This window comes from Acartia tonsa, chromosome 15 (assembly GCF_053477335.1).
Source record: "Acartia tonsa isolate MP-2025a chromosome 15, ASM5347733v1, whole genome shotgun sequence".
In the NCBI taxonomy this organism is placed as follows: domain Eukaryota; kingdom Metazoa; phylum Arthropoda; class Copepoda; order Calanoida; family Acartiidae; genus Acartia; species Acartia tonsa.
In genome coordinates this window covers 1,081,575-1,107,232 of record NC_137274.1, presented here as the reverse complement: position 1 = coordinate 1,107,232, position 25,658 = coordinate 1,081,575, and the positions used below count along the sequence as shown (strand labels likewise).

The 25,658-nt window shown below is 33.3% G+C and overlaps 1 protein-coding gene across 2 annotated transcripts; it reads left to right on the top strand.

Annotated features, from left to right (window-relative positions):
• Positions 1–3,862: 3,862 nt before the first annotated feature.
• Positions 3,863–24,580, top strand: LOC145307613 (kelch domain-containing protein 3-like). 2 transcript variants are annotated; one of them, XM_080150068.1, is made up of 16 exons: positions 3,863–3,968; positions 4,867–4,930; positions 6,711–6,805; positions 8,333–8,407; positions 9,599–9,667; positions 11,146–11,239; positions 12,041–12,091; positions 12,789–12,835; positions 13,463–13,571; positions 13,968–14,041; positions 15,304–15,377; positions 16,382–16,438; positions 17,654–17,749; positions 22,137–22,257; positions 22,559–22,681; positions 23,828–24,571. In XM_080150068.1, the coding sequence occupies exons 1-16, from the start codon at positions 3,945–3,947 to the stop codon at positions 23,924–23,926; spliced, it is 1,272 nt and encodes a 423-aa protein (XP_080006194.1). In that variant the 5' UTR covers positions 3,863–3,944; the 3' UTR covers positions 23,927–24,571. The 2 variants fall into 2 exon arrangements, with proteins under 2 accessions (XP_080006194.1, XP_080006195.1); XM_080150069.1 differs by lacking the exons at positions 3,863–3,968; positions 4,867–4,930; positions 6,711–6,805; positions 8,333–8,407 and adding an exon at positions 8,587–8,611 and having other exon boundaries at positions 9,596–9,667; positions 23,828–24,580.
• Positions 24,581–25,658: the final 1,078 nt, after the last annotated feature.

Sequence of the window (25,658 nt, the reverse complement as noted above, 5' to 3'; positions counted from 1 at the left end):
ATCAAATTCAATTCGACTCTCCCCTTCTCAAGTGCCCCTAGAGGCCTCTAGGGGCGAGCCTCTAGTATAATAATATAGTAAATATAATTTTTTTAGTTTTTAATTAATAATTTTAACCTACAGAAAGGTACGTTGTAGGGTAGTTTTGTTTATCGTTAGTGGTATGTATATCATGCAATTTATCGTCCATTGTCATATCCCTTAAGTTCCCTTTAGTAAAGTAACCAAAGTATTTTAAACTAGTTAAATCTTTTGCCTCAAACTTTGGGTACTCCTAATAAATTTTATTTCCTATTTAAATTACTAGCGGCTACGCCCCTAGAGGCCTCTAGGGGCACTTGAGGAGGAGAGAGTCGAATTTAATAATTCAATTTCTTATTTTAGATTTTAAAAGAAAAAGTAAAAAAAAAATAAGGTTTGATGTTTGTTTTTCGTTGAACTCTCTTTCTAAAATTGAGAAATTTAAAAAAAATTTAATTTCTCTAGGGAGGGTGGTGGTACCCTCCCCCAAAATAGTTATAAACCTTCCCGGGACATATGAGAATCTACCCTGTTAAGGAGAACCCGATCGGTTCAGCGGTTAGCGAGATCCTTCGGTACAAACACACAGACACACACACAAACATCCTGTTACTTTATTATAAGGATATAGTTTAATGCTCAACAAATCATTTTAATATACCTTATACAGATAGGGTAGGTAGGTAATTATGTTTATTATCATTATTGAGGATGTATGTATATCAATTTATCGTCCATTGTCATAAAACTTAATTTCCCTTTAAAGTACCCAAATTCCTTGGGTAACACAAAATCTTTAAAATCTCAGGGGGAAGTAACACTATAAGCTGTTATTTATACTCTGGTACCCAAAGTATTTAACCCTAGTTACTTAATTATCATATTTGTTGGCTGAAAACTTTGGGTACTTATTGTAAATATTATTTCATTTGTTTCCATCTAAATTAGTTTAATGTTCAACCAATCATTTTAATCTACAGAAAGGGTAGGTAATTTTGTTTATCATTGCATTTGGGATGTATGTGTATCAGTTTATAGTCCATTGTCTTATCCCTTAAGATATCTAGCTGTTACCCAAAGTCCTTGCGTAAAACAAGGAGAGGGGGGGGGGGTACATTTGAATCTTATCATAATTTGTACAGGTTGTGCTAAAATTGTATTAAGGTTGTGAGTTTTAAGTTAAAAACAGTAGTAAAACAATAAAAACACCTTTACGGTTTCTACCAGAAACCTACCCCTCTCTTTATTGTCCATTGTCTTATCCCTTAAGATCTCTAGCCCTAAAAGTACCCAAAGTCCTTGGGTAACACAAAATCTATAAAGTCTCAGAAAGGGGAAGGGTGTCATTAAAACCTGTTATGTTATTTGTTAGCTCAGCCTCAGACATTGTGTACTTTTTTGTAAAGGGAGGAGTAGGTTGTGCTAAAATTCCGTAAAGGTTATAAGTTTTAAGTTAAAAACATTAGTAGAACGATCAAAATTTATGTTAACTTTTTAAAATAATTTGTTGTCTATAGTTCTTTTCAATAACGTATACACATAGGTATTTATTGAACATTATCGTTCTACTACTATTTCTAAGCCTTAAAACACACCTTTACGGAATTTTAGCACAACCTACCCTCCCGGCCCTTTTTAGTAGCGAAGCTACTCTATAATTCACAATGTCCGTCCGTCTATCCGTAATTAATGAATTGGGGGAAACGTGATTTTCTCGGCTCTTTATATTCAAGATAGACAGCTGAAATTTTTATTGAAGATTCCCACTATATACGCTCATCTAGTATATACATTGTTTTGTCCGTCTGTTTGTTATTTGGGGTGCTAGATCGATTCCTAGATTTTTACGTTTTTGTGATTTTCTCAACTCCTTTTCAAGATAAAGGGCTGAAATTTTTAGGGATGAATTAATTTTATATTCTACATATTTTCACCAAGTTTTATTAATATTTTTTTTTATTGTCTTGGGTGCTAGATAGATTCCTAGATTTTTTAGGTTTTCTCAATTCCTATTCAGGATTAACGGTTGAAATTATCAGGGATTGAGTATGCTCATGTTCTACATATTTCCATCAAGTTTCATTAAGATTTGTCTATTAAATGCGGTGCTAGATCAATTCCTAGATTTTCAAGTTTTCATGATTATAAGGTTGCGTGATTTTAAAGGTGTGATGATTTCCCTATTTTACCAATATTAATATTTATTATATGACACTGCTTTACAGAATTTTTTTCCTGATATAAAATCATAATTTTTTAGCTTCGCTACACAGTTATGGAATCTTGACCACAAAGAATTTTTTATCCAATCTTGACAAGTGAGGTATTTTTGGAAAGAGGAATATACATAGAAAACGCCTATGTAAATTGGAAAATCCGCAGAAATCATATTTGCAAGTTATTTGCAAAAATCTGCAATGTTAATTTGCAAAATTAATTTCATGCCTTAAATGACAAATTTAGAAGAAAATCTTTTTATGAAATGTGTTTATCTATAAGTTTAGAACAAAATTAAGGCAAAAAAATTTTCTTTAGTGTTACTTTTTTCACCCTATATATGAAAGAAGCAGTTTCTCACATTTTATGATAAAAAAAGGTATAGGAACAAAAAATATGTTTTTTCTTGATGTAAACACAATAATTGGCATAAAATCTATCATCCTGAATGTAAAAATCAGATATATAATCCTTTTTAGAGCAAATATAGTGCAAAAAGTAACCAAGACATTTTTGCAAAGTATGAAAATCTAAAGAAAATAGTTCTTTTTGCTTTTGATATACATATAAGATAAATGTATATAAAATTAGTGATCAAAAACTATAAAACATGTTATAAGTTTTTTCAACACTGTCATTGATTAAATTGCACTTTAAGGTTTAAGAATTACCGAAGTAGTACATAAAAACTTTTTTTATGAAGTAATTAAACAAAATAAATGCCAAAAAACCAACTACAAAATGGTCTACTGCATTATAAAAAACGCCTAATTGTTGATTTGAATTTATTTTGTTTAATAACTTAATAAAAAGAGTTTTTATGTGCAACTTTGGTAATGAGTAAACTTAAAATTGCATTTTAATCAATGATAGGGTTAAAAAAAGTTATAACTTGTTTTATAGTTTTTAATCACTAATTTTATATAAATTTATCTTATATGTATATCAAAAGCAAAAAGAACTATTTTCTTTAGATTTTCATACTTTGCAAAAATGTCTTGGTTACTTTTTGCACTATATTTGCTCTAAAAAGGATTCTATATCTGATTTTTACATTCAGGATGATAGATTTCATGCCAATTATTGTATTTACATCAAGAAAAAACATATTTTTTGTTCCTATACCTTTTTTTATCATAAATTGTAAGAAACTGCTTTTTTTATATATAAGGTGAAAAAAGTAACACCAAAGAAAATTTTTTTGCCTTTAGTATGTTCTATACTTATAGATAAACACATTTCATAAAAGATTTTTTTCTAAAAAAGTCAATTAAGGCATGAAATTAATTTTGCAAATTAACATTGCAGATTTTTGCAAATAACTTGCAAATATGATTTCTGCGGATTTTCCAATTTACATAGGCGTTTTCTATGTATATTCCTCTTTCCAAAAATACCTCACTTGTCAAGATTGGATAAAAAAATCTTTGTGGTCAAGATTCCATAACTGTGGCTACTTATGGATGTTGTCATCCTTGGTTATTATTTAAGTGTTCAACCGATAACCTTAATCTATATAGGAACAGAGAAGATATAATTTTGTTTATAATCATTGGAGATATATAAATTTATCCTCCATTGTCTTATCCCTTAATATCCGAGTAGAAATACTAATTTTAATTTCAGAAGAATTCTGTAAAATGAAACTTTAGATAAACTGGGAAAACTCACAATTGTGATTAATTCTGATCTGAAATAAAATAAAAATGAGATGGTCCGTGCATGTTGAGGTAAGGAAATACTTTGGGTACTTTATAGTGTACTTTGGGTACTTTAGTGCACAAAAGTAATACAAACAAAGTGTATGATTGTTCTATCCATTAGTTTTAAAAGTATTGAAATTAGTGATGGCAATCCATGAATTTTTGGGCCGTATTTTTAAAGAATCCAACAAAAACAGTGGCGGATTCCTTGCGGATTCTGGATTCTTATTTTTTTTTATTTATTTTTTTATTCCGGATTCGGATTCCGGATTCTAGCAATATTTTACTTCCAAGAATCGAACCAGATTTTAAAAGATACCTATTATATATAATGATGAAAATCTTTGCCTTCAAAGAGGAGGAGTTGAAAGAAAAAACTCAAGACGCTATTTTTAGCCTATTAAATAAGAATCCGGAATCCGCTATTAAAAACAGATTCCGGATCCGGATTCGGATTCCAAAATTGGCCAAAAATTGGGCGGATTCTGGATCCGGATTGCCAACCCTGATTGAAATACGGAGGTTTTGTGTGCGCTAGAAGACGTGACAACCTGTGGAAAAGTGCAAACATGCCCCTTCCTTTACTTTTCAGAAAACTGTTGAGTTCCGATATATGAGGGGAGGGGGGGGGGGGTTGAGTTGTATCAACCCATTGGCAAAACTATCTAAAGGATATGGATAAAAAAAACTGAACTGAAGTAGTCCCCCCCCCCCTCAATGATAATATAACACCCTTAGCTCTTATTACACCCCCTCCCCTTGTGTCGGGGATGTAGTTTTCCATCAAAATTACTTACATTTTTTTTCAACTTTTATACATATTCTAATTATTCAGTTCTGACACTCTACAAGTGTTAATGTTCGTTTGTCATACCGTTTCAGAGCTTCGCTTTTATGGATGTTGTCATCTTTTTTTTTGTTTTAGGGTGGACCGCGGCGGGTTAATCATGCTGCCGTTACCATGGGAGATAAGGTGTTTTCTTTCGGAGGTAAGTTTTAATTTTCTCACGTCTAATGATTTTTTCCCACGCCTCGTACAATTTATTTGCAGGCTGTCTAATATGCCAAATATTATGCAACCCTGAGATCTAAAGGGATAAGACAATGGCCGATAAATTGATTTACATCCCCAAGGAAATAAGGTGTTTTCTTTTTATGAGGTAAGTTTCAATTTTCTCATGTCTATTGATTTTTTCCCACGGTACGTACAATTTATTTGCAGGTCGCCATAATCGTTTTTCCTGGGAGAAAGAGAGAGAGAGAGTGGACAATGGGCTGTTTATAACACTAGTCCCTAAAATATAATAATAAAGTTTTCTTATTCGTTGGCTTAACCAATTTGAGGACTTCTTTAAGTTAAGTGTTCCAACGTTTTAACAACTAATTTTAATCTACAGAAGGGGTAATTTTGTGTAATAACTTTGGGGATGTGATTGTGCATAAATTAGTCAGCCATTGTCTTATCCCTTTAGATCCCTGGTTTTTCCCTGTATTTGCCAAGTTTTCACAGAGATGCTACCCTTTAATTTTGCGTCCGTTCAACTGTCCATCAGTCAGTAATGCTACATAGGAAATGCAACTTTCTCGGCAATTAATTAAGATAGACTGCTGCTTTGTTATGTTTGAGATAGCTCTTACCAAAGAGTAATCATTCTACAACTTATTTGGTTAGTCAATCTGTTATGCTAAAAATAGATATCCTATTGTATAAAGTAATAGGTAGGTAACCTTTTTTTGTCTGAATTTATTGGGTTCTCTATTTTAGGTTCACATAGGTCCCCGAATAGTTTTTGGCAATTTACATATCTAAGTCTTTGGATGGTTTTAAGCTATTTTCTACCTATTATTTTATAAAGAAGGCCTATAAAATAATCTGGAATAACCAAGATCCAATAATGCACAGGGAAAGCTTCGGCTAAGTAAAATTGCGTAAAGTAAGCATTTTTCGCGCATTTACTTGTTCTGCGAGATAACTGTGAATTATTGAGTAATGATTTTTCTGATAATTTGTATGTTTTCTTTTGTCGACCGTTTGGCCGCTAGCACCTAAAATACACGAAATAGGATTGATATTGATATAAATAAAGCCCCAGATATCTATTATTATTCTCTCTGGAATTCAACCTTATATTAAAGTAACAGGATGTCTGTTTGTTTGTCTGTCTGTACCAAAGGATCTCATTAACTGCTGAACCGATTGGGTTCTCCCTAACAGGTTAGCTTCTCCTGTGTCCCGGGAAGGTTTATGACTATTTTTTGGGGGAGGTTATTATTACCCTTCCTTTGCCCCCCCCCCCCCCAATTTTTTTTTTAAATCTGTTTTCAACTCCCCTCTAATCAAGTGCCACTAGAGGCCTCTAGGGGGCGTAGCCGCTAGTACACAAAATAGGATTAATATTGACATAAAACCCCAGAGATCTGGTTATTAATTTTCACTCTCTGGAATTCATAAAAAAAATATATTTTCTATCTATTATTTATCTTTATTTATTTCTGTTTGTAGGATTCTGTAACTATCTATCTTTCTACCTATCTATCTATCTAACTACCTATCTATTTATCTATCAATCTATCTATCTACCTGTCTATTTATCTACCTGTCTCTATCTACCTGAGTATCTATCTAACTAACTATCTATTTATCTATCTATCTACCTGTCTATCTATCTAACTACCTATCTATCTATCTATCTAACTAACTATCTATCTATCTAACTACCTATCTATTTATCTATCTATCAATCTATTCATTTTTATTTCTGTTTGTAGGATTCTGTACTGGTGATAATTACAGAGAGAAGAGGCCCATAGATATTTTTGTTCTCAACACAATCACATACAGATGGACACAGATAAATAGTCAGGTAGGTAGATAGATAGATAGATAGATACATAGATATTTTTGTTCTCAACACCATCACATACAGATGGACACAGATAAATAGTCAGGTAGTTAGATAGATAGATACATAGATAGATACTGAGATAGATAGATAGATAGATATATAAATAGATAGATATATATATATATAGATAGATAGATAGATATTTTTGTTCTCAACACAATCACATACAGATGGACACAAATAAATAGTCAGGTAGGTTGGTTATGTGGTGGTTTTAAGCTATTTTCTTAACGGATGGGACACCCCAAATCCCTCCAAAAAACAAAAGAATATCCCAATTTTAGGTACCTACCTACCTAAAATATTTGTTTCTTCAATTACCGCGTTAAAAAAAACCTAGCCGCTAGTGTTCTTACAACATCATAAGTAGCAAAGCACAAAAATTCATCGGACGAACAAACAGACAAAGTAAGTTATAGAGCTGATGATCAGTGGTCATTAAAAAGAATACATAGAAGAGTGAGAGTATCCTAGCTCAAAAGAATCTATACCTGAACATAAAAAAATACCTACCTAAGGTCTATGCCAAGTGAAGAATGACCGAAAGACAAAAAAAAAACAAATATATATTGACTAAATGTGTACCTATAAATCATAGGAATCTTCACTGAAAGTTTCAGCAGTCTATTTTCAATAGCAGCCGAAAAAATCATATTTCCGTTGAAAATTATACGGACTGACGGACAGATGGAGTTAATCATAGAGTAGTTTCGCTATATTAAAAGATGTCAAACTTTTGCACTCATGAGGTATTTAACAATTAAGGGAAGCCTGCCAGAGATGAGGGGATGAGGGGATGAGATGAGGGTGTTTATTTCACTAGTTCCCAAAGTTTTATAATAACGTTTTCGCACTCGTTTGCTTAACAACTTTGGGGACTTTTGAATTTAGAATGGTTACTTCATTAAGTTGTATCATAATTGGAGATGTACATTAATTTATCGGCATTGTCTTATCCCTTTAGATCCATGCATAATATTACCCAATTCCCTAAATTGAAGTCTTTAGTTTCAATACCTACCTACCAAAAAAGTAATTTTAAAATTATTTGAAAATGCTGCAGGTTTCTTTGAAACAGCGTATATAGGTATAATAATAACGACGTCATACAAATGACCAATGATAGGCCAGTATACATTGTAATTGGCCAATGTTAAATTGTATACATGCCTATCATTGGTTATTTGTATTGTATGACGTCATTTTTTATTGGACACTATACCTACGCTGTTTCGGTTTCTTTTAATCTTTGCTAAAAGCGAAGCTTTTCTATAATTAGGGTTGGTCCTTCCGTAACGGATAACTTTTTTCGTTAATTTATGCATGTTATAATTGTCCTATCGCTTTCAAACTTTGCATGGTGATTCCTGTAGTAATTAGGCACGATTTAGAAAGCATAGCAACTCTATAATCGCTACAGGAATGCCGTACGTCCATTTTTTGTGCTTCGCTACTTATAGATGTTGTCATCCTTGTTTTTTTTAGGAGTTTGGTAAGGAGAGTTCAACTCCCCCCCGTCCCTCCCCACAGAGTAAGCTTAGGAGCAACACTTCTCAACAGGTAATTATATCCATATAAATATCCTTTTCTAGTGCCTCTAGGGGCACTTTAGTGGAGGGTTGGCAAAAATCCAGGTTTTTTTTAGAAAAGTCCGCAGACAATTGAAAAGTCCGGCTTTAATCGTCAAATCTTGAGAAAATACCACTATTCTACAATTCTACTGCTTTTTATGTACATTTGAAGCTTATGAGCAACTCTTCTCACTAGAGGCCTCTAGGGGCACTTTGGTTGGGTGGCTGGTTCAACTCCTCCCCCGTCCCTCCCCACCGAGTTTGATTTTTTGGATGGTAGAGATAGCCTCCTCCCCCAAAATAGTTTTAAACCTTCTTTAGCCTTATACAAAGCTTCACTGTAAAGGAGAACCATATCAGTTCAGCGGTTGACGAGATCCTTCGCCACATACAAAAAAAACCTTACTACTTTATATAATAGGATTTAAGCAACTGCCATGGTTAATTCTAGCATTCTAATATAGTTATGAAAAACTTTATGAGAATTTTTAATTCATAAGCAAGCATTATAAAGATTAATACCCTAAATTAGATATCGAGCACTGAAACATTCTCCACTTTAAACTGAAGGGGGATTAATTTTTCCCCTATGTCTCTAGCGCCCGTGTGAGTCGAACCCTGAGGGGCATAAAATTGTGGTTATCTTACCTAGTGGAAACTACCCAGTACTGTCTACAGCCTCAGCTGAACAAACTACATCCCTACCCTTCAATCATATATTTACAATCCTAATAAAAAAGTAACAGTATGTCTGTTTGTTAGTACCAAAGGTTCTCGCTAATCGCTGAACCGATAAGGTTCTCCTTAAGAGGGTAGCTTCTCAATCATAGGTCCCGGGAAGATTTAGAACATATCTTGAGGGTTGAGGTAAATTTTAGTTAAGGGCAATTTCACTTCCCACAAAGATTTTTACTTCTTTATAAAAAGAATAATATTTTTTCCAGTAGGTATGGCTTCGAAACCGATTAATATCTGTTGGATAAGAAACGGTTCTCAGCCACACTGAAAATTCATGTATTACATCATATTATATCCAGTTTTCTACTAATATAAAAATAAACAATCATAAGATTAAAACCAGTTTTGTTGGCCCATGACCAAGAAAACTGGTTTTAATCTTATAAGTTTTAATTTTCATATCCGCGGAAAGCTGTTTATAATACGATAAATAACTATTCAGGACCCATCAGATGAAGGAGATGATTGGCCGTTCCAGAGATATGGTCATACAGTCGTGGCGTATGGAGAGGTTAGTTTTCCCACTCTTAATATTAGGATTGGCAATCCGAATCCGAATTTTGCAATCCGTCCAATTTTTAGACAATTTTTTAACCCTGAATCCGAATCTGCAATCCGCAATTTGAATAACAGATTCGGATTGTTAATTTTTTATGACTTTTGTAGCACTTAAAATTTTTTTTATTTAGGTAAAATGTGGCAGACAAACTTTTTTTTGTATTTCATTTTTACAGTAGGTAGCTTAGTTTAGATTAGGTAAGGTTAAGTAAGGGTTAGAAAATGTCTGCTGTAAGGGGTAAAAATTTTTCATTTATAAAAGATCTTTGAAAATATTGCTAGAATCCGCAATCCGCAAAAAAAAACATGAATACGCAATCCACGGATTAATCAGCTTTATTTTTTGGCGGATTTTGTAAGAATCCGAATCCGACCCAAAACTTTGGCGGATTGCCAACACTCCTTAATATTCCCACGCATTAATACCAGAGAGAGAGGGAACAATGGGCTGTTTATTACACTAGTCCCCAAAGTTTCACAATAACGTTTATTTATTCATGTTGGCTGAACACCTTTGGGTACTTAAGTGAATTGTGATTGGTTGGTTTATTAGGTAGAGTGTTCTAACATTTGAACCACTTAGTTTACGCTACAGAAGGGGTAATGTTGTTTATAATCATTGGGAATGTATATAAATTTATCAGCTATTGTCTTATCCCTTTAGATCCCTGCAATAATACCCATGTTAAGTACCTAGGTATTATTTTTTCATGCTTGGGGTGGAAGAATTTTTTTTCTAGAGGCTATTATTTCTGGAAGGGTGGTGGTACTCTTCCCCAAAATAGCTATAAACCTTTCCAGGACTTATGAGAAGCTACCCTGTAAATGAGAACCATATCGGTTCAGTGGTTAGCGAGATCCTTCGCTACAGACAAAAAAAGCTTACTACTTTATATAGTAGGATTTATCGCTCCGTATTATAGACAGCTCTCCGCGGATATCATGCGGATAGTATGCTGAGAACCGGTTATAATCCAGCGGATATTAATCGGATTCACACACTGAAATAAAATATTGAAGGATAATGAATGTAGGATATACAATACATGGATATTATGACAGGGGAAAAATTCTCGTCAATTTTGGTTGCTAACATGGAATTTTCTTTTTGGTCAGTTCGTTCATCTTGTCGGAGGGAAGGGAATGGGGTATTTTAGCCTGCTGTGAGTATCAGAGTACATGAAAATCTGGTGCAAGATCCATGTAATAATATATCCATTTTTTAGGAGAAAAGATACTCTACAATTCGAAATATCCGTCCATCCGTCTGTTAGAGACAAAGTGGGGGAAACGTGATTTTCTCGGCTCCTGTAAAAGATAGGAGGCTGATATTTCTTGTCAACATTCCCATCAATAAGGAGAATAATTAAGCATAAAATATCCAAGTCAGTCAGACAGCTTTTAAGGCAGGTTTTTAGCTATTTTATTTAGGATATATATTTGTTTGGAGGCCGAAACGACCAAACGCCCTGTAACTGCCTCTACAAGTTTGATACAAATACATTCAAGTGGTCAAAACCGAAAGGTAAAAATAATTTTGTGTATCATCATTGGAAAGTACATCAATTTGTCGACCATTGTCTTATCCCTTTGGATCACTGATTTTAACCCTAGTTTCAACCTTAAAATCTTGAAACCCGACAATTTTGCTATTCAGAGATATCTTAAAATAGGGTTAAAAGGTTTTCCAGTATCGCTTCCACACCGATTAATATCCAGTGGATTAGAACCGGCTCGGTCAGCCATACTGAAAAATTATGTTCAGCATCATAGGTATTATATCCAGTTTTCTACGAATATAAAAATGTACAATCATAAGGCCAGGTTAAAACCAGTTTTTTATTCCGTGCCTTCGGCATCTCGGGGTTTAAAAAAAATAATCTTATATTTGTACAATTTTAAATACGCGGAAAGCTGTTTATAATACAATGCGATAAAAAAAAACTATTATTATCTATCCATTAATCCAACTATCCATCCATCTATTTATCTGTCAATCTATATCTATCTATACATCTATCACATCTGTATATCTAGGCAACCAATCAAACACTTAATCAATCCATTCTATCTATCCAACTATCCATATATCTACCTTCCCATCCATCTTTCTATCCTCCATCCATCTAATCAATTTATCTATCTATCCATACATCTATCTAACTATATAGTAATATTAATATTTCAGTGACAGGTTATATTCCCGGGGAAAGAGACGGCCACGGTCAATCTATCAATCTATTTATCTATCCATACATACATATTACATATATCTATCTATCTCTCTATCCATCTATCTAACTATCTAGAATTGTTATTATTTCAGTGACTGGTTATATTCCCGGGGAAAGAGACGGGCACAGCGCCTGTGTTATAGGCATAGATATCTATATATATTCTTTTATAATCCAGGGATCTAAAGGGATAAGACAATGGCCGATAAATTGATGTACATCCCTATTGATGATACACAAATTATCCTTTCTGTAGCCTAAGATTAGTGGTTGATACGTTTGAACACTTAACTTAATGAGCCAATCAATCAATAAAGTCACCAAAGTTGCCAACGAATAAGAAAAGATGATTATAAAACTTTGGGGACTAGTGTAATAAACAGCCCATTGTCCCCTCTCTCTGATTATCTACAATACAAAGAAGCCTGATGTCTGTCCGTCTGTCTGAAGCTTAAGATCTCAGTAACCACTGAACCGATTGGGCTCTAGGTACTCTTTAGGAAATATACCTAATGGTCCTGTGATGATTTTAAGGAATTTTTTTAGGTGGTGGGACATCCCCCCCCCCCCAAAAAAAATATTTCTCCAAAAAAAAGCCTTAGTTTTTCCTTTTAAGACTAAAATTAAAAAAATCCTATCTTTATATTATAGCTAATAAAATAATCTTGCAAGCATCGCCTTTATCCTATACCTGGTGAAAAATAGTAAATCAAATAGCAAAAAAATTAGATCTGAAATTTGCGCCACCCTTCCAACATGACGCTTGACGGCGTTCGACCGCGAGAAATGGCATTATTTTGTCCTTCATCAAATAGGTATAATAGATATCTATGATGTCAGGAAAATATATGTTTGTGTTTGGTGGCTATGAAGATGCCGTCGACAGGAAACACACATACACACACACAATACAAAACACCCACACACACACGAACACTCACAAAATTAAGAAAAGAGTAGCTTTACTCTAAAGTTCAAACTTTTTTAACATAGGTTAGGCTAAAAAGGGTTCATTAGGGGAGCTCTGCATGGGAACGTACTGTTAAGACAGGGCCCTGCTGGGTTAGGACACTCCCTTCCCCCCCCCCCCCCAAGAATGTGAGAACATGTTTATAAAACTTTGGGTACCAGTATAATTTACAATCCAATGCATCCCATAGATTCAATCATTAGATGTATTTGAGGAAAAGTTCCCAAAGTTTAAATCAAATAATGAGATAACTTGTTTTTAAAACTTTGGGTACCAGTATAATTTACAGTCTAATGTATCCCACATCCCTTCCAGTTCCCAAAGTTTTTAATGCAAGATTGAGAGAACTTTTTTATAAAACTTTGGGTACCAGTATAATTTACAAAATTAATGCATCTCAAAATTCAATGTTCTCAAAGTTTTTAATGCAAAGAATGAGAGAACTTGTTTATAAAAGTAAAACTTTGGGTACCAGTATAATGCAACCCCCCCCCCCCCCCCCCAGATGAAATCATGTGATGTTATTGTGTGTTGTTTGAACAGGTTTCCACAGGATGTATTCAGATTAGACCTGGAGACTATGAACTGGACGCTGCTGGCATGCAATGGAGATCCTCCCATTCATAGAGACTTTCATTCTGCAACTCCTGTTGGTAATATTTAGATAGATTGGATAGACAAATAGATAGATGTACAGATAAAGTACCTTAATGAAGATCCACCTTTTTAGATGGACATAAAGTTTGATAGGGCAGATAGTCAGATTGATAGACAGACAGACAGACAGACAGACAGACAGACAGATAGACAGATAGTCAGATTGATAGACAGACAAACAGACAGACAGACAGAAAGGTCATAGGTCCCGGGAAGATTTATAACTATTTTGGGGGAGTACCACAATCCTACCAAGCGAAATCGCAAAAAAATGAAAATTTCGTAGACACTTGAACGCAACATAGACATGAAATATAATATAAAAAAAAACATTTACAGTGCCACTAAAGGCTTATTCGTTACCAAGTAATTTATAATAATCTTTGATCTAGGGAGAAATATGTATATATTCGGTGGGCGGAGCACAACTATGACCCACCCAAGACAGGACTTCTATTCAAACAAGGTAAGGGCTGGATTCTCAGGGATCTAAAGGGATAAGACAATGGCCGATAAATTGATGTACACCCCTCCAATGAAGATGCACAAATTAACCCTACTATAAATTACAATTAGTGGTTGAAACGTTTGGACACTAAATATAATGAACTTACCAATCAAAAATTTAAAAAAGTGCCGAAAGTTGTTAAGAACGGTTTATACAACTTTGGGGACTAGTGTAATAAACAGCCCAATGTTCCCCCCCTCCCCTCCCTGCGCGGATATACCTCACCACGTAAGAGTGAGATTCTCCTTCGATTGTTAAGTGATCATCTAGAAAATCCAAAGCATCATCCGCTGGTAATGGGATGCGATACTCCAACGCCCAAGGATATTAGGTTAAGTAACATCCAACAGACAACCAACCCTTTGATTGTTCCACCTTTGTCTGAAAAGTCCTAACTATGTATGGTAATGAGTTCACCTGTTTTGGGCCAATGCATTCACTATACTCCAACTATTGTTGCGCACCTGACATAGTAGGAGGCATTTTTACCGTTTTCGTTAAACGCGGTTTCGGATCGCGGCTATAGTTTAAATAGTATTGCCTGCCTCCTTTCTATCCGCGAGATACGTCTGAATTAGTACATACACAGGGAGGGAGGGGACATTTGGCTGTTTATTACACTGGTCCTCAGTTGCATAAATGTTTTTTTCTTATTAATCGTCTTAACAACTTTGTCCAAAAGTTTCAATTACTTATTGTAATCTACAGAAGGGGTAATTCTGTGTTTAATCATTGGGGATGAACATTATTTTATCGGCCATTGTCTTATTCTATGATGAAAAATCCTTTCTGCTATAGCCAAAGAATCACGGAATCCCCCTCTCTCTTTAATGAACACAAGTGTTGTTACAAGCGAAGATACTCTACAGTTTTATTTGTCAATCAGTCAGTTTGTCCGTAATGCTATGTGGAAGATATGATTTTCTCGGCTTCTATTAAGGATAGACAATTGAAATTTTTTGTTAAGACTTCCTTCATCAATAAGCATCCAGTATATCCATATAATAATTGGTCTGACAGTCACAAATAAGACATAAATATTTTTTTTATGAAAAAGGTTTCATGATGTTTTTATTTAGGTTTGTTATTTGGCACTAATTACATTTATATTCTGATTATTCAGTTCTGACACTCTACAAGTTTGTCCTACCGTTTCAGAGCTTCGCTTTAAGGATGTCATCCTTGTTTTATTTTAAAGGTTTCATAATGTTTTTATTTAGGTTTGTTATTTGGACACGAGTACCAATACCTGGCATCTGCCACATATACCTACACCAGCACCTAGTGGCAGGAGGTATGCTACCATAGGGATAGATTGATTGATATATAGCTCTAGTTTTGGTTATAAAAGAATCATTCCTGTGCTACATAAAGTATAGAAGCTACGGGGTAAAATGTTTCAACTTACTTAACTCTTCAACCTTTTTTCGCATTTTTCAACATAGCTCCTTAACTACAATTAGCACAAAAATGGTACTTATATTTCCAAAAACTAGAGTTTATGACGATTCTAACGATAAGCATAACATTTTTCTACTATTAACACAAGCCGCTGAATTTGAATTTAAAAAATGTGCGCATTTTTTTCACAACCTTTAGATCCATAAATATTCAAAATAAGGCCTCTGGAAAAACCGGTTTTTAAGGCATAATCTGTTGAAATAATCATTTTTAACCATTTGAAACATAAATGTCCCAGAACAGGCTTTCCAAATATATAAAGCATAATCGTTTTATTTTTATATGCATAATTCAGTTTTTAAAAAAGACATTTCTCTTGAAACACCCTGTGCAATGAGTATATTTGAACTAGGGAGGGCAAATCCGTCAAATTTTTGTACCGGATTCGGATTCTTACAGGCTTTTAAAAAAATTTAAGTGCTACATATGTCCTAAAAATTAATGTTCTTGGTGTTCTCTATAATTCACTTCTGAGAATCGAACCAGATTTTAAAAGATATTGTATATAATGATAATAATGACAAGTATTAAAAAAACTCAAGACGCTAATTTTAGCCTACAAAGTAAGAATCCGAATCCGCTATTAAAAAACGGATTCCGGATTCGGATTCTCGATTCCAAAATTTTCCAAACATTGAATGGATTCTGTATCTCGGGTTCTGGATTGATATATTGATAGATTGATTGATTTGATAAATTGATTGATAGATTGCTTGATAGATAGACTGATAGATTGATTGATAGATTCATTGATAAATTGATTGATATATAGATTGATAGGTAGATTGATAGATATATAGATTTATTGATAGATTTATTTATTGATTGATTATTTAGGAGTCATTCAGCACTGAGTATTGACAACAGAATTCTTATATTTGGTGGATATAATGGGTAAGGATGGCGTTTATTATTACATTTGCCCTTCTAATCTATACATTGTTTTGTCCATCTGTCTGTTATTTAGGGTGCTAGATCGATTTCTAGATTTTTGTGATTTTCTCAACTCCTTTTCAAGATACTGGGCTGAAATTTTCTGCGAATAACTAATTTTATATTCTACATCATTTCCTCAAGTTTTATAAAGATTTGTAAATTGTAAAAATCTCACAATAACTTTTTGTAAAATCCACGAAATTAGATATTGTCTAGAATTAGAATTTAGTGGATTTTACAAAAAGTGGTTGGGACATTTTTAAGTTTTTTCTTACCTAAAGTTTTTGATAACTTTTTACGATTTTAATTTTTAAAACAATTTTTAGGTTAGGTTGGGTTAGGTTATATTGTTAGAGGGCTGAGCGCCTGCGGCTAGGCAGGCCAGGGGGTCAAAGCACTGATGCTATTTTGTCCTAGAGAGGCTATTTTTTCCAAGGCTATTATGTCCTAAGATCTTTCAATCTTTCAAAGAGATTATTTGATTTTTCAAAGGTTATATTCTGGGGTGGCTATTCTAACCAATAATGCAACAAAAAAATCACGAAACCTTATAAAGTATCTAGTGGTATATTTTATTTTTGTTATGTAACTGAAAAGGGGTTGGAAAAGAATGGGTGGAAAAGGGGAAGGGGGTTATGGGGAAATTTTCCTTTAGAGTTGTTTGTCAGAATATCATTCCCTTGTCCCTGGGTATATTTAATTTATTATACATTATACAAAGAGTATATTTTAGAAGGAGAGGCTTCATATGAATGATTTGAAAAGGTTTCATCATCATATTGCACAATTAAAGCATTATTTTCATTTTATTTGAGCTTTATATTTTTTGTTTTGGTTTGCATTGCATAAGAATTGGGATACCTAAAGAGTAAAGATTCAGGAAAAAATCCGTAAATCTAAATTGAAGCAGTTTCATTGGATTATATAGATTTATTACTTCATAATAATGGTCATGACTGACCGTTTAAAATATTGTTGAAATTTGTGAATTTCTTAAAAGATTGCTCCTAGGAATCTCTATCTACCATCTATTATTCTAAACATTTTCAGTTTTTCTGAAACGATATGAGATAATGTTATTTTCTTAGCTGCTATTTAAGATAGACAGCTAACATATAATTTACTAGGTCTGTTAGAAAGAAAATATTTAATCTTACAAAGAATATATTTTAGAAGGAGAGGCTTGCATATGAATGATTTGTGGAGTCTAGATACAGATTCAATGACCTGGTCACAGTTACAACCCAGGGGTACACCCCCCTCCCCAAGGTATATTTATATAACTGTCTGTTCGTTTGTCTGTCTGTATGAAGCTTAAGATCTTGGTAACAGTCTGAACCGATTGGATTCTACTCTTCAGGGAATATACCGACTGGTCCTGTGGTGGTTTTGGGCTATTTTCTTTGGGGGGTGGGACAAAGAAACTGATCAAACCCAGTTCATTACCTCTTGGCGCAAAGCCCCCAGAGGCTAGAAGTGAAGCTGCTAGAATAATACTTATAATTAAATTTTAGTAACAAAGCTACTCTATGATTAACTTTGTCCGTCTGTACAGTCCAAAATGCACTGGGCATGATAACTGGATATCTGCTGTATAACTCTGTTTGTCCATTCAATGATTTTTTAAACTTTGCTAATTATGGATGTTCTCATCCATGTTTCTCTCAATTAATCTATCTACCTTTCTAGTTGTTTGGCTATCAGTATCTATCTATCTATCTATCTGTCTGTCTGTTTACTGGCATATATATCAAGTTTTTATTTTTTACTAATAAATTTTTTTTGGATATTTTCTTGTCATTCATATGACCTTTTAAACAATGTTTCCAAATTGTTTGTCATACCCAAGCCAGTTTTTTAATATCTTTGACTCAAAGCATTAGTGAATAGTAGGGTGGGTCGATTTGGACATTTTTTCTGAGGCCAAAGCGGAGATCTGCAAATGATTTGTATGAGTATAATACACCTCTAGATGATTTAAAATTTATCCTAAGTCTTAAAACCGCTGACGACCAGACATTCAATTGTATAGCTATTTGTAAATGGAAGTAAAAAATTTATTGAATCAGAACTATGGCGTCATGGTGCTCCCAGGAAAGGCATTGAGGACACACCCAACCCGAAGACGTGTTAGGTAAGAAAAAACCCCCCGCAGAAACGGTTTACACAGGATGTACTGGGACCTCATGGTGGTTTCAGAACATGCTTTCCCTAAATTGAGTTAGTAGCTTCCCATAGTAGAAAATTTTAAAATTACTTTTGGTGATCAAATTTTTACTTTTATTTTTAGACTACCTTCACCTAACCTGCTTTATTGTCTTATTTTGCCTTTCATTTTTATCATGCAAATTCGCTCACATTATAGTTGAAATGACAGATATTGGAGCTTTCTAAAAAGGTCTCTAACATTTTTCTAGCTCTAATACTTTTTGATATATCTTATTTCAAAGTTTTGTTGTAAAATCTTCTTTTACACAGCAAAAAGTTGAAATATAATATTAGTTATTTTAGAGATAATTACAAGTATCTTCATCTAAATCTCTCTAATATTGCTCCAAATTGACCAAATTGGACAGTTAAGGTGCCTAAAACTATCTACATTCAATGGAAAATCCAAATACATACTTTTTAAGACTATATAAGCCAACAGGAGCATACTGAAGTGATTTTTAATAATGCTGAAGGAAAAAAAATTTCCTGTTTTCTTTAAATAAATTGAAATATAATCGACTTTAGCAAGGATTTTAAGGTAAGTTATGGTGTATAAAGTTGTCACTTTGTAATTAGAAAGCCAATAAAACACGATCATCTGATATTTTGAACAAATAGAAACATATCGTAAGAAAAAGAGACATAATCATAGAAAATAAACCAAAAATTGGTTAGAATTTTAAGCATTTCCAAGCAGTTTACAAATGTAATCTACTAATTCTAGTAATTTTTTCTAAGAATAGTTTATTGGCCTTTTAAATTTCTTATAACCATATGAAACAAAATTATTTTTTGACACCTTAACTAAGAAAACATAGTAATTAAAAGACTTTCATAAATGATCTCATATATAATAAAAGACACAATTTATTCTTAGGCCACATTTTTTTTGTTAATATACACTATTAGGTACTTTAAACTAGTACTGTGATTTGTAAAATCATAAATCATAATTAATTAGGAGTTTATATTAACTTAAAACACCTTTTACATTATTAAAAATGACTTAAAAGTGATTTATAATTAAAATTAAATTACATTTGTTTTTTTGATATTACATTTTAGCGTTCTCCGGTTGACTTATAAGGTCTCAGAAAGTGTGGATTTGGATTGTCCATTGAATGTAGATAGTTTTAGGCACCTTAACTGTCCAATTTGGTCAATTTGGAGCAATATTAGAGAAATTTAAATGAAGATACTTGTAATTTACTCTAAAATAACTAATTTTATATTTCAACATTTTGCTGTGTAAAAGATGATTTTCAGCAATACTTTGAATAAGATATCTCAAAAAGTATTAGAGCTAGAAAAATGTTAGAGACCTTTTTAGAAAGCTCCAATATCTGTCATTTCAACTGTAATGTGAGCGAATTTGCATGATAAAAATGAAAGGCAAAATAAGACAATAAAGCAGGTTAGGTGAAGTTAGTCTAGAACTAAAAGTAAAATTTGATCACCAAAAGTAATTTTAAAATTTTCTACTATGGGAAGCTACTAACTCAATTTAGGAAATGCATGTTCTGAAACCACCATGAGGTCCCAGTACATCCTGTGTAAACCGTTTCGGCGGGGTGTTTTTTCTAACATAACACGCCTTCGGGTGAGGTGTGAGGAGTATAATCAGGAACTTTTGACCGTTTCAAAAAATCTCGTTTCTAGCCTGAGAAATCTAAAAAACCTCTACAAATTGAACAATTCTTAATAAACCTTTAAAAAATGAGGTTTTTTAGTGATTTCTAAGGATAGGAACGAGATATTTTGAAACGGACAAAAGTTCCTGATTTAGCTCCTCAAGGCCTTTCCAGGGAGGACCATGAAGCCATAGTTCTGATTTAAAAAAAATTTTAATGTCGTCTTTGCATATTAATAAGTAATCAAATATATTTTTTAGTGGTCGCGTTCTAAAACTCAATTTTTTAAAATTCTTTTTTCGTCAGAAATGTTTTAAAGGTTAATTTTATATGTTGCATATCCCCTCTTTGTCTAATTCCGATATGAACCCGCCCTAGTGAATAGTCATTCCATGCTGTAATTGGATATCTATGTATGAAAGTAGTAGGATGTTTGTGTGTGTCTATTTAAATATTCTGATTATCTTGTCCATGTACTTCTAGCATAATGTGTTTGGAAATATCTAAAATATAGAATAGATTCTCTTTTTAAACAACACCATATAAATATTACAAAAAGTACATTTAATTTTACGAGGAGTATATTTCTTCTTACAAAAAGCACATTTAAACTTTCAAAAAAATGTAATCTTACAACCAGTATATTTCTTACCAAAAAATGTATTTAAATTACAAAGAGTAGGTATTTTTTTTACAAAAAAAATGAATTAGGTTTTGCAATATTCTGTAAAATTGCGAGCAAGCTTCCAGTCTAACGGTTGTAAATTTTGACCAAATGCATAGTATAATTAAACGCATATTTAAAAACAGTTTGACCTAATAAGCGCATTTGACTGGACTCTTACTCACAAATTTTTCAAACGCTACTATTCCCTTTATTTTAACTTACAAAGAGTACATTTAATTTTACAAAGTGTATATTTCTTCTTACAAAAAGCACATTTAAACTTTAAAAAAAAATTAATCTTACAACCAGTATATTTCTTACCAAAAAATGTATTTAAATTACAAAGAGAATTTTTTTTACAAAAAAAAAAATGAATTAGGTTTTGCAATATTCTGTAAAATTGCGAGCAAGCTTCCAGTCTAACGGTTCTAAATGTTGACCAAATGCATAGTATAATTAAACGCATATTTAAAAACAGTTTGACCTAATAAGCGCATTTGACTGGACTCATACTCACAAATTTTTCAAAAGCTACTATTCCCTTTATTTTAACTTACAAAGAGTACATTTAATTTTACAAAGTGTATATTTCTTCTTACAAGAAATGTTTTTAAATTGCAAAGAGTATTTTTTTTACAAAAAAGGGAATGGTAGCTTTCACAATATTCCGTAAATTTGTGAGAAAGCTTCCTGCCTAACTGTTCTTAATGTTGACCAAAGGCATAGTATAATTAAAGGTATATTTAAAAACATAATAAGCGCATTTGACTGGAATCTTACTCACAACTTTACGGAATTTTGCAAACGCTACTATTCCCTTTATTTATACACTAGCGGCTAGGCCTCTAGTGGCATTTTAAATGTTTTTTTAAATAATACGTAACATTTAAATGTTACATTCAAGTCTCTACGTAAATTTTTTTTGTGATTTCTCTTGTGAGGGTGGTGGTATCCTCCCCCAAAATAGTTATAAACCTTCCCAGGACATATGAGAAGCTACACTGTTAAGGAGAACCCGATCGGTTCAGCGCTTATCCAGATACTTTGGTACAAATAGACAAACAGACACACATCTGGTTACTTTATTATAAGGAAACAAAAAGATATTATAATCATACAATGAGTATATTTATCTGTGTATTTCTAGGCGTAGGCAGGCCATGTGTTTGGTGAGGTCAAAAATGTTTCTGTTTGGGGGGACCTCTCCCCATGATGGCCCCCCTCTATATTTCACCCCCGACCAACTTGCCTTGTTACCCCCTCATCAGGTTAATAGATAGATAGATGGTTAGTTAGTTGGATAGACAGATAAATAGTTGGATAGACAAAAAAGACGTATATAGACAAATATGAAGAGATGGATAGACAGATACACAAATAATAAAAGGAAAGACAGACATAAATGTATAGATAGATTATAGATAGATGGATGGACAGATAGATAGGTTATCATTGAACATGTAAAGAAAAATTACAGTTAGATAGACATATAATAGGCTTTTATTGATAGATATATATATATTGATAGATAGATAGATTTAAACAAATAATTTTATCCATTATTTTTAGGAGGATGAGCATTCAGAACACTCCAGTTTAATGGACCATAATGATCTTCATGTCCTGGATCTTAATCCTTCACTTAAGACTCTTTGTATCTTGGAGATAATTAGAAATAGAATTAATACAGAGGTATAGACTCTTTGTATCTTGGAGATAATTAGAAATAGGATTAATACAGAGGTATAGACTCTTTGTATCTTGGAGATAATTAGAAATAGGATTAATACAGAGGTATTGACTCTTTGTATCTTGGAGATAATTAGAAATAGGATTAATACAGAGGTATAGACTCTTTGTATCTTGGAGATAATTAGAAATAGAATTAATACAGAGGTATAGACTCTTTGTATCTTAGAGATAATTAGAAATAGAATTAATACAGAGGTATAGACTCTTTGTAACTTGGAGATAATAAGAAATAGGATTAATACAGAGGTATAGACTCTTTGTATATTAGAGATAATTAGAAATAGGATTAATACAGAGGTATTGACTCTTTGTATCTTGGAGATAATTAGAAATAGGATTAATACAGAGGTATAGACTCTTTGTATCTTGGAGATAATTAGAAATAGAATTAATACAGAGGTATAGACTCTTTGTATCTTGGAGATAATTAGAAATAGAATTAATACAGAGGTATAGACTCTTTGTATCTTGGAGATAATTAGAAATAGGATTAATACAGAGGTAAAGACTCAAGGACGTTCAAGGGGGGAGGATAAAGTGGTGATTTCCTCCCCCCCCCCCCCCACAAAAAAATGATTTATAATAAACTAATAGGTTGTCTCTCTGTCCTTTGTACTGAAGTATCTCGCTAACTGCTAAAGCGATCGGGTTCTCCTTGACAGGGTAGCTTCTCATAGGTCCTGGGAAGGTTTATAACAATTTAGGTGGAGAATACCACTACCCTTCCAAGAGAAATCACCCCTAGAAAATAATTACTAGGGTTAAAATAATTATTAAAAACTTTTTCTTTTAAATGTAAAATAAAAAATTTTGTTACCAAATTCGTCCCCCCCCCCTTCTTCAAGTGCCCCTAGAGGCCTCTAGAGGGCGTAGCCTCAAAAGGCCTCTAGGGGGCGTAGCCTCAAGTAATGAATACAGAGGTATAGACTCTTTGTATGCTCAAACTATTTTTTTATTAATTTCCAGAGCTTGCCAGCGACAATTCTTGATGAGATAGGTTATTAAATTTGTCTCAAGTGCCCCTAGAGGCCACTAGTATAGACTCTTTGTATGCTCGAACTAATTTAGTTTCTTAATAATTTTCAGGGCTTGCCAGCAACAATTCTTGATGAGATGAAGAATATGCTGACATCAGATAATATTAGCAAACCACTGAGAACTGTCGACAGCCTCACTTCCGGATAAATGAAGGATCAATTTATTACCCATTTTAAACACATAAAATTTGGCTGTAAAGGGTTAAATTTGTAAAATGTAAATAAGATCAACTGAAAATTTATTACCCATTTGTTTCCTTAGTTTGAAGCTTTTCTAGCTAGTATCAGAAATTGAGATATGATGAGGGTGATATGTACACAATCGGAAACTAAAATTCAGCTGACCTAATTCACAAGCTTATACAGCGAGAGAGCAATAAAATGTCGTTTCTCGTGGTAGTACGTAGTCATACGCATTTTTGGGAAGAATGACACAAATTTCAGATCTCAGATTTCGCTATTTGAAAAAAAAATTATCGTTATATCATGCGAATTAAATAATCCTGCAAGCATCATTTTTATCTTGTAGAGAAAAAAATGAAAATCAAATAGTGAAAACTGAGATCTGAAATTTGCGTCACCCTTCCAATATTGCGTCACCCGTATATGTACGATTGCGAGAGAGGCATTTTATTACTTGTCATCCTCATTCAGCGTGGGGGGGGGGGGGCGGTGATATAAGAAAATTCGGGATCAAATTGCGTATTTTCACGCATTTATACATTATAGAACCTATCTTAAATTGTAAATAAAAGAGATGCTTTCTCTAAAAATGCCTAGTTGAACACTGACCCCCCCCCCCCCCCCCTCCATTATTTTCTAAATTAAAGGGAGGTAGTTTTTTGTTTTGTTTGTTTATTATTTAGGTTAGGTTATGTTGGGTACTGTGTAGCCCGCAGGGTTAGTGCTCCTCGTAGGGGCTAGTTATAGGTGAAAAAACTACCCTCCCCCCCTCATTATTTATATTTTCTTGAAGAAGGATTTCAGTGCTTTAAAGGCATTTTGTGAGAAAACACCTAAAATATTGCAATATGTATTCCAGTATGGCTTCGAAACCGATTGATATCCGCTGGATTAGAACCGGTTTGGTCAGCCATTTTGAAATCTCGTGTATAGCATCGTATTAGAGACAATTTTCCATGAATATTAGAATAAAAATCATAAACCTTTGGCCCCTAGGGGCTAACAAAACTGGTTTTTAAACTTTAAATTTTTAATTTTGATATCCGCGAAAAGCTGTCTATAATACGATGCGATAAATAATTTTCTGAAAATATTATATTTATAAAATTACAAAGTTATAGAATATTGAATAGTTACAAACAGTTTGCCACTGATAATAAAATATAAAATGGATTCCAATTTTGTTGGTCCTTGTCATAGACCTGGGCCAACAGAACAGGGATATTTCTGTAAGGGTTGGGCCGGATATCTGGCCATTTTCAATAACCGGCCAGATACCGGAATTTGAAACTATCCGGATACCGGATATCCGGCTGATTTTTAATGCCTGATATCCGGTTTTCCGGCCGGATATCCGTAAATTTGCCGGATAACGAACGTTGGCCGGATATCCAGCATTAGAAATCAGCCAGGTATCCGGCTAAAAAGTATCCGGCCCAACCCTATTTTCTATTCTAATATTTGTTTATAATTCCTTGTTTTTTTAGCCCGCTACATAGTTCACTTTATTATAGAACATAACAAGGATGACAACATTCATAAAACCGATTATTATCCGCTGGTTTAGAACCGGTCTCAGCCATACTATCCGCGGAAAAGCTGTCTATAATACGATGCTATAAATATTCCATCTGAAAAAAAAGAACAAGGATGACGACATCCATAAAAGCGAAGCTCTGAAACAGTAGGACAAACGA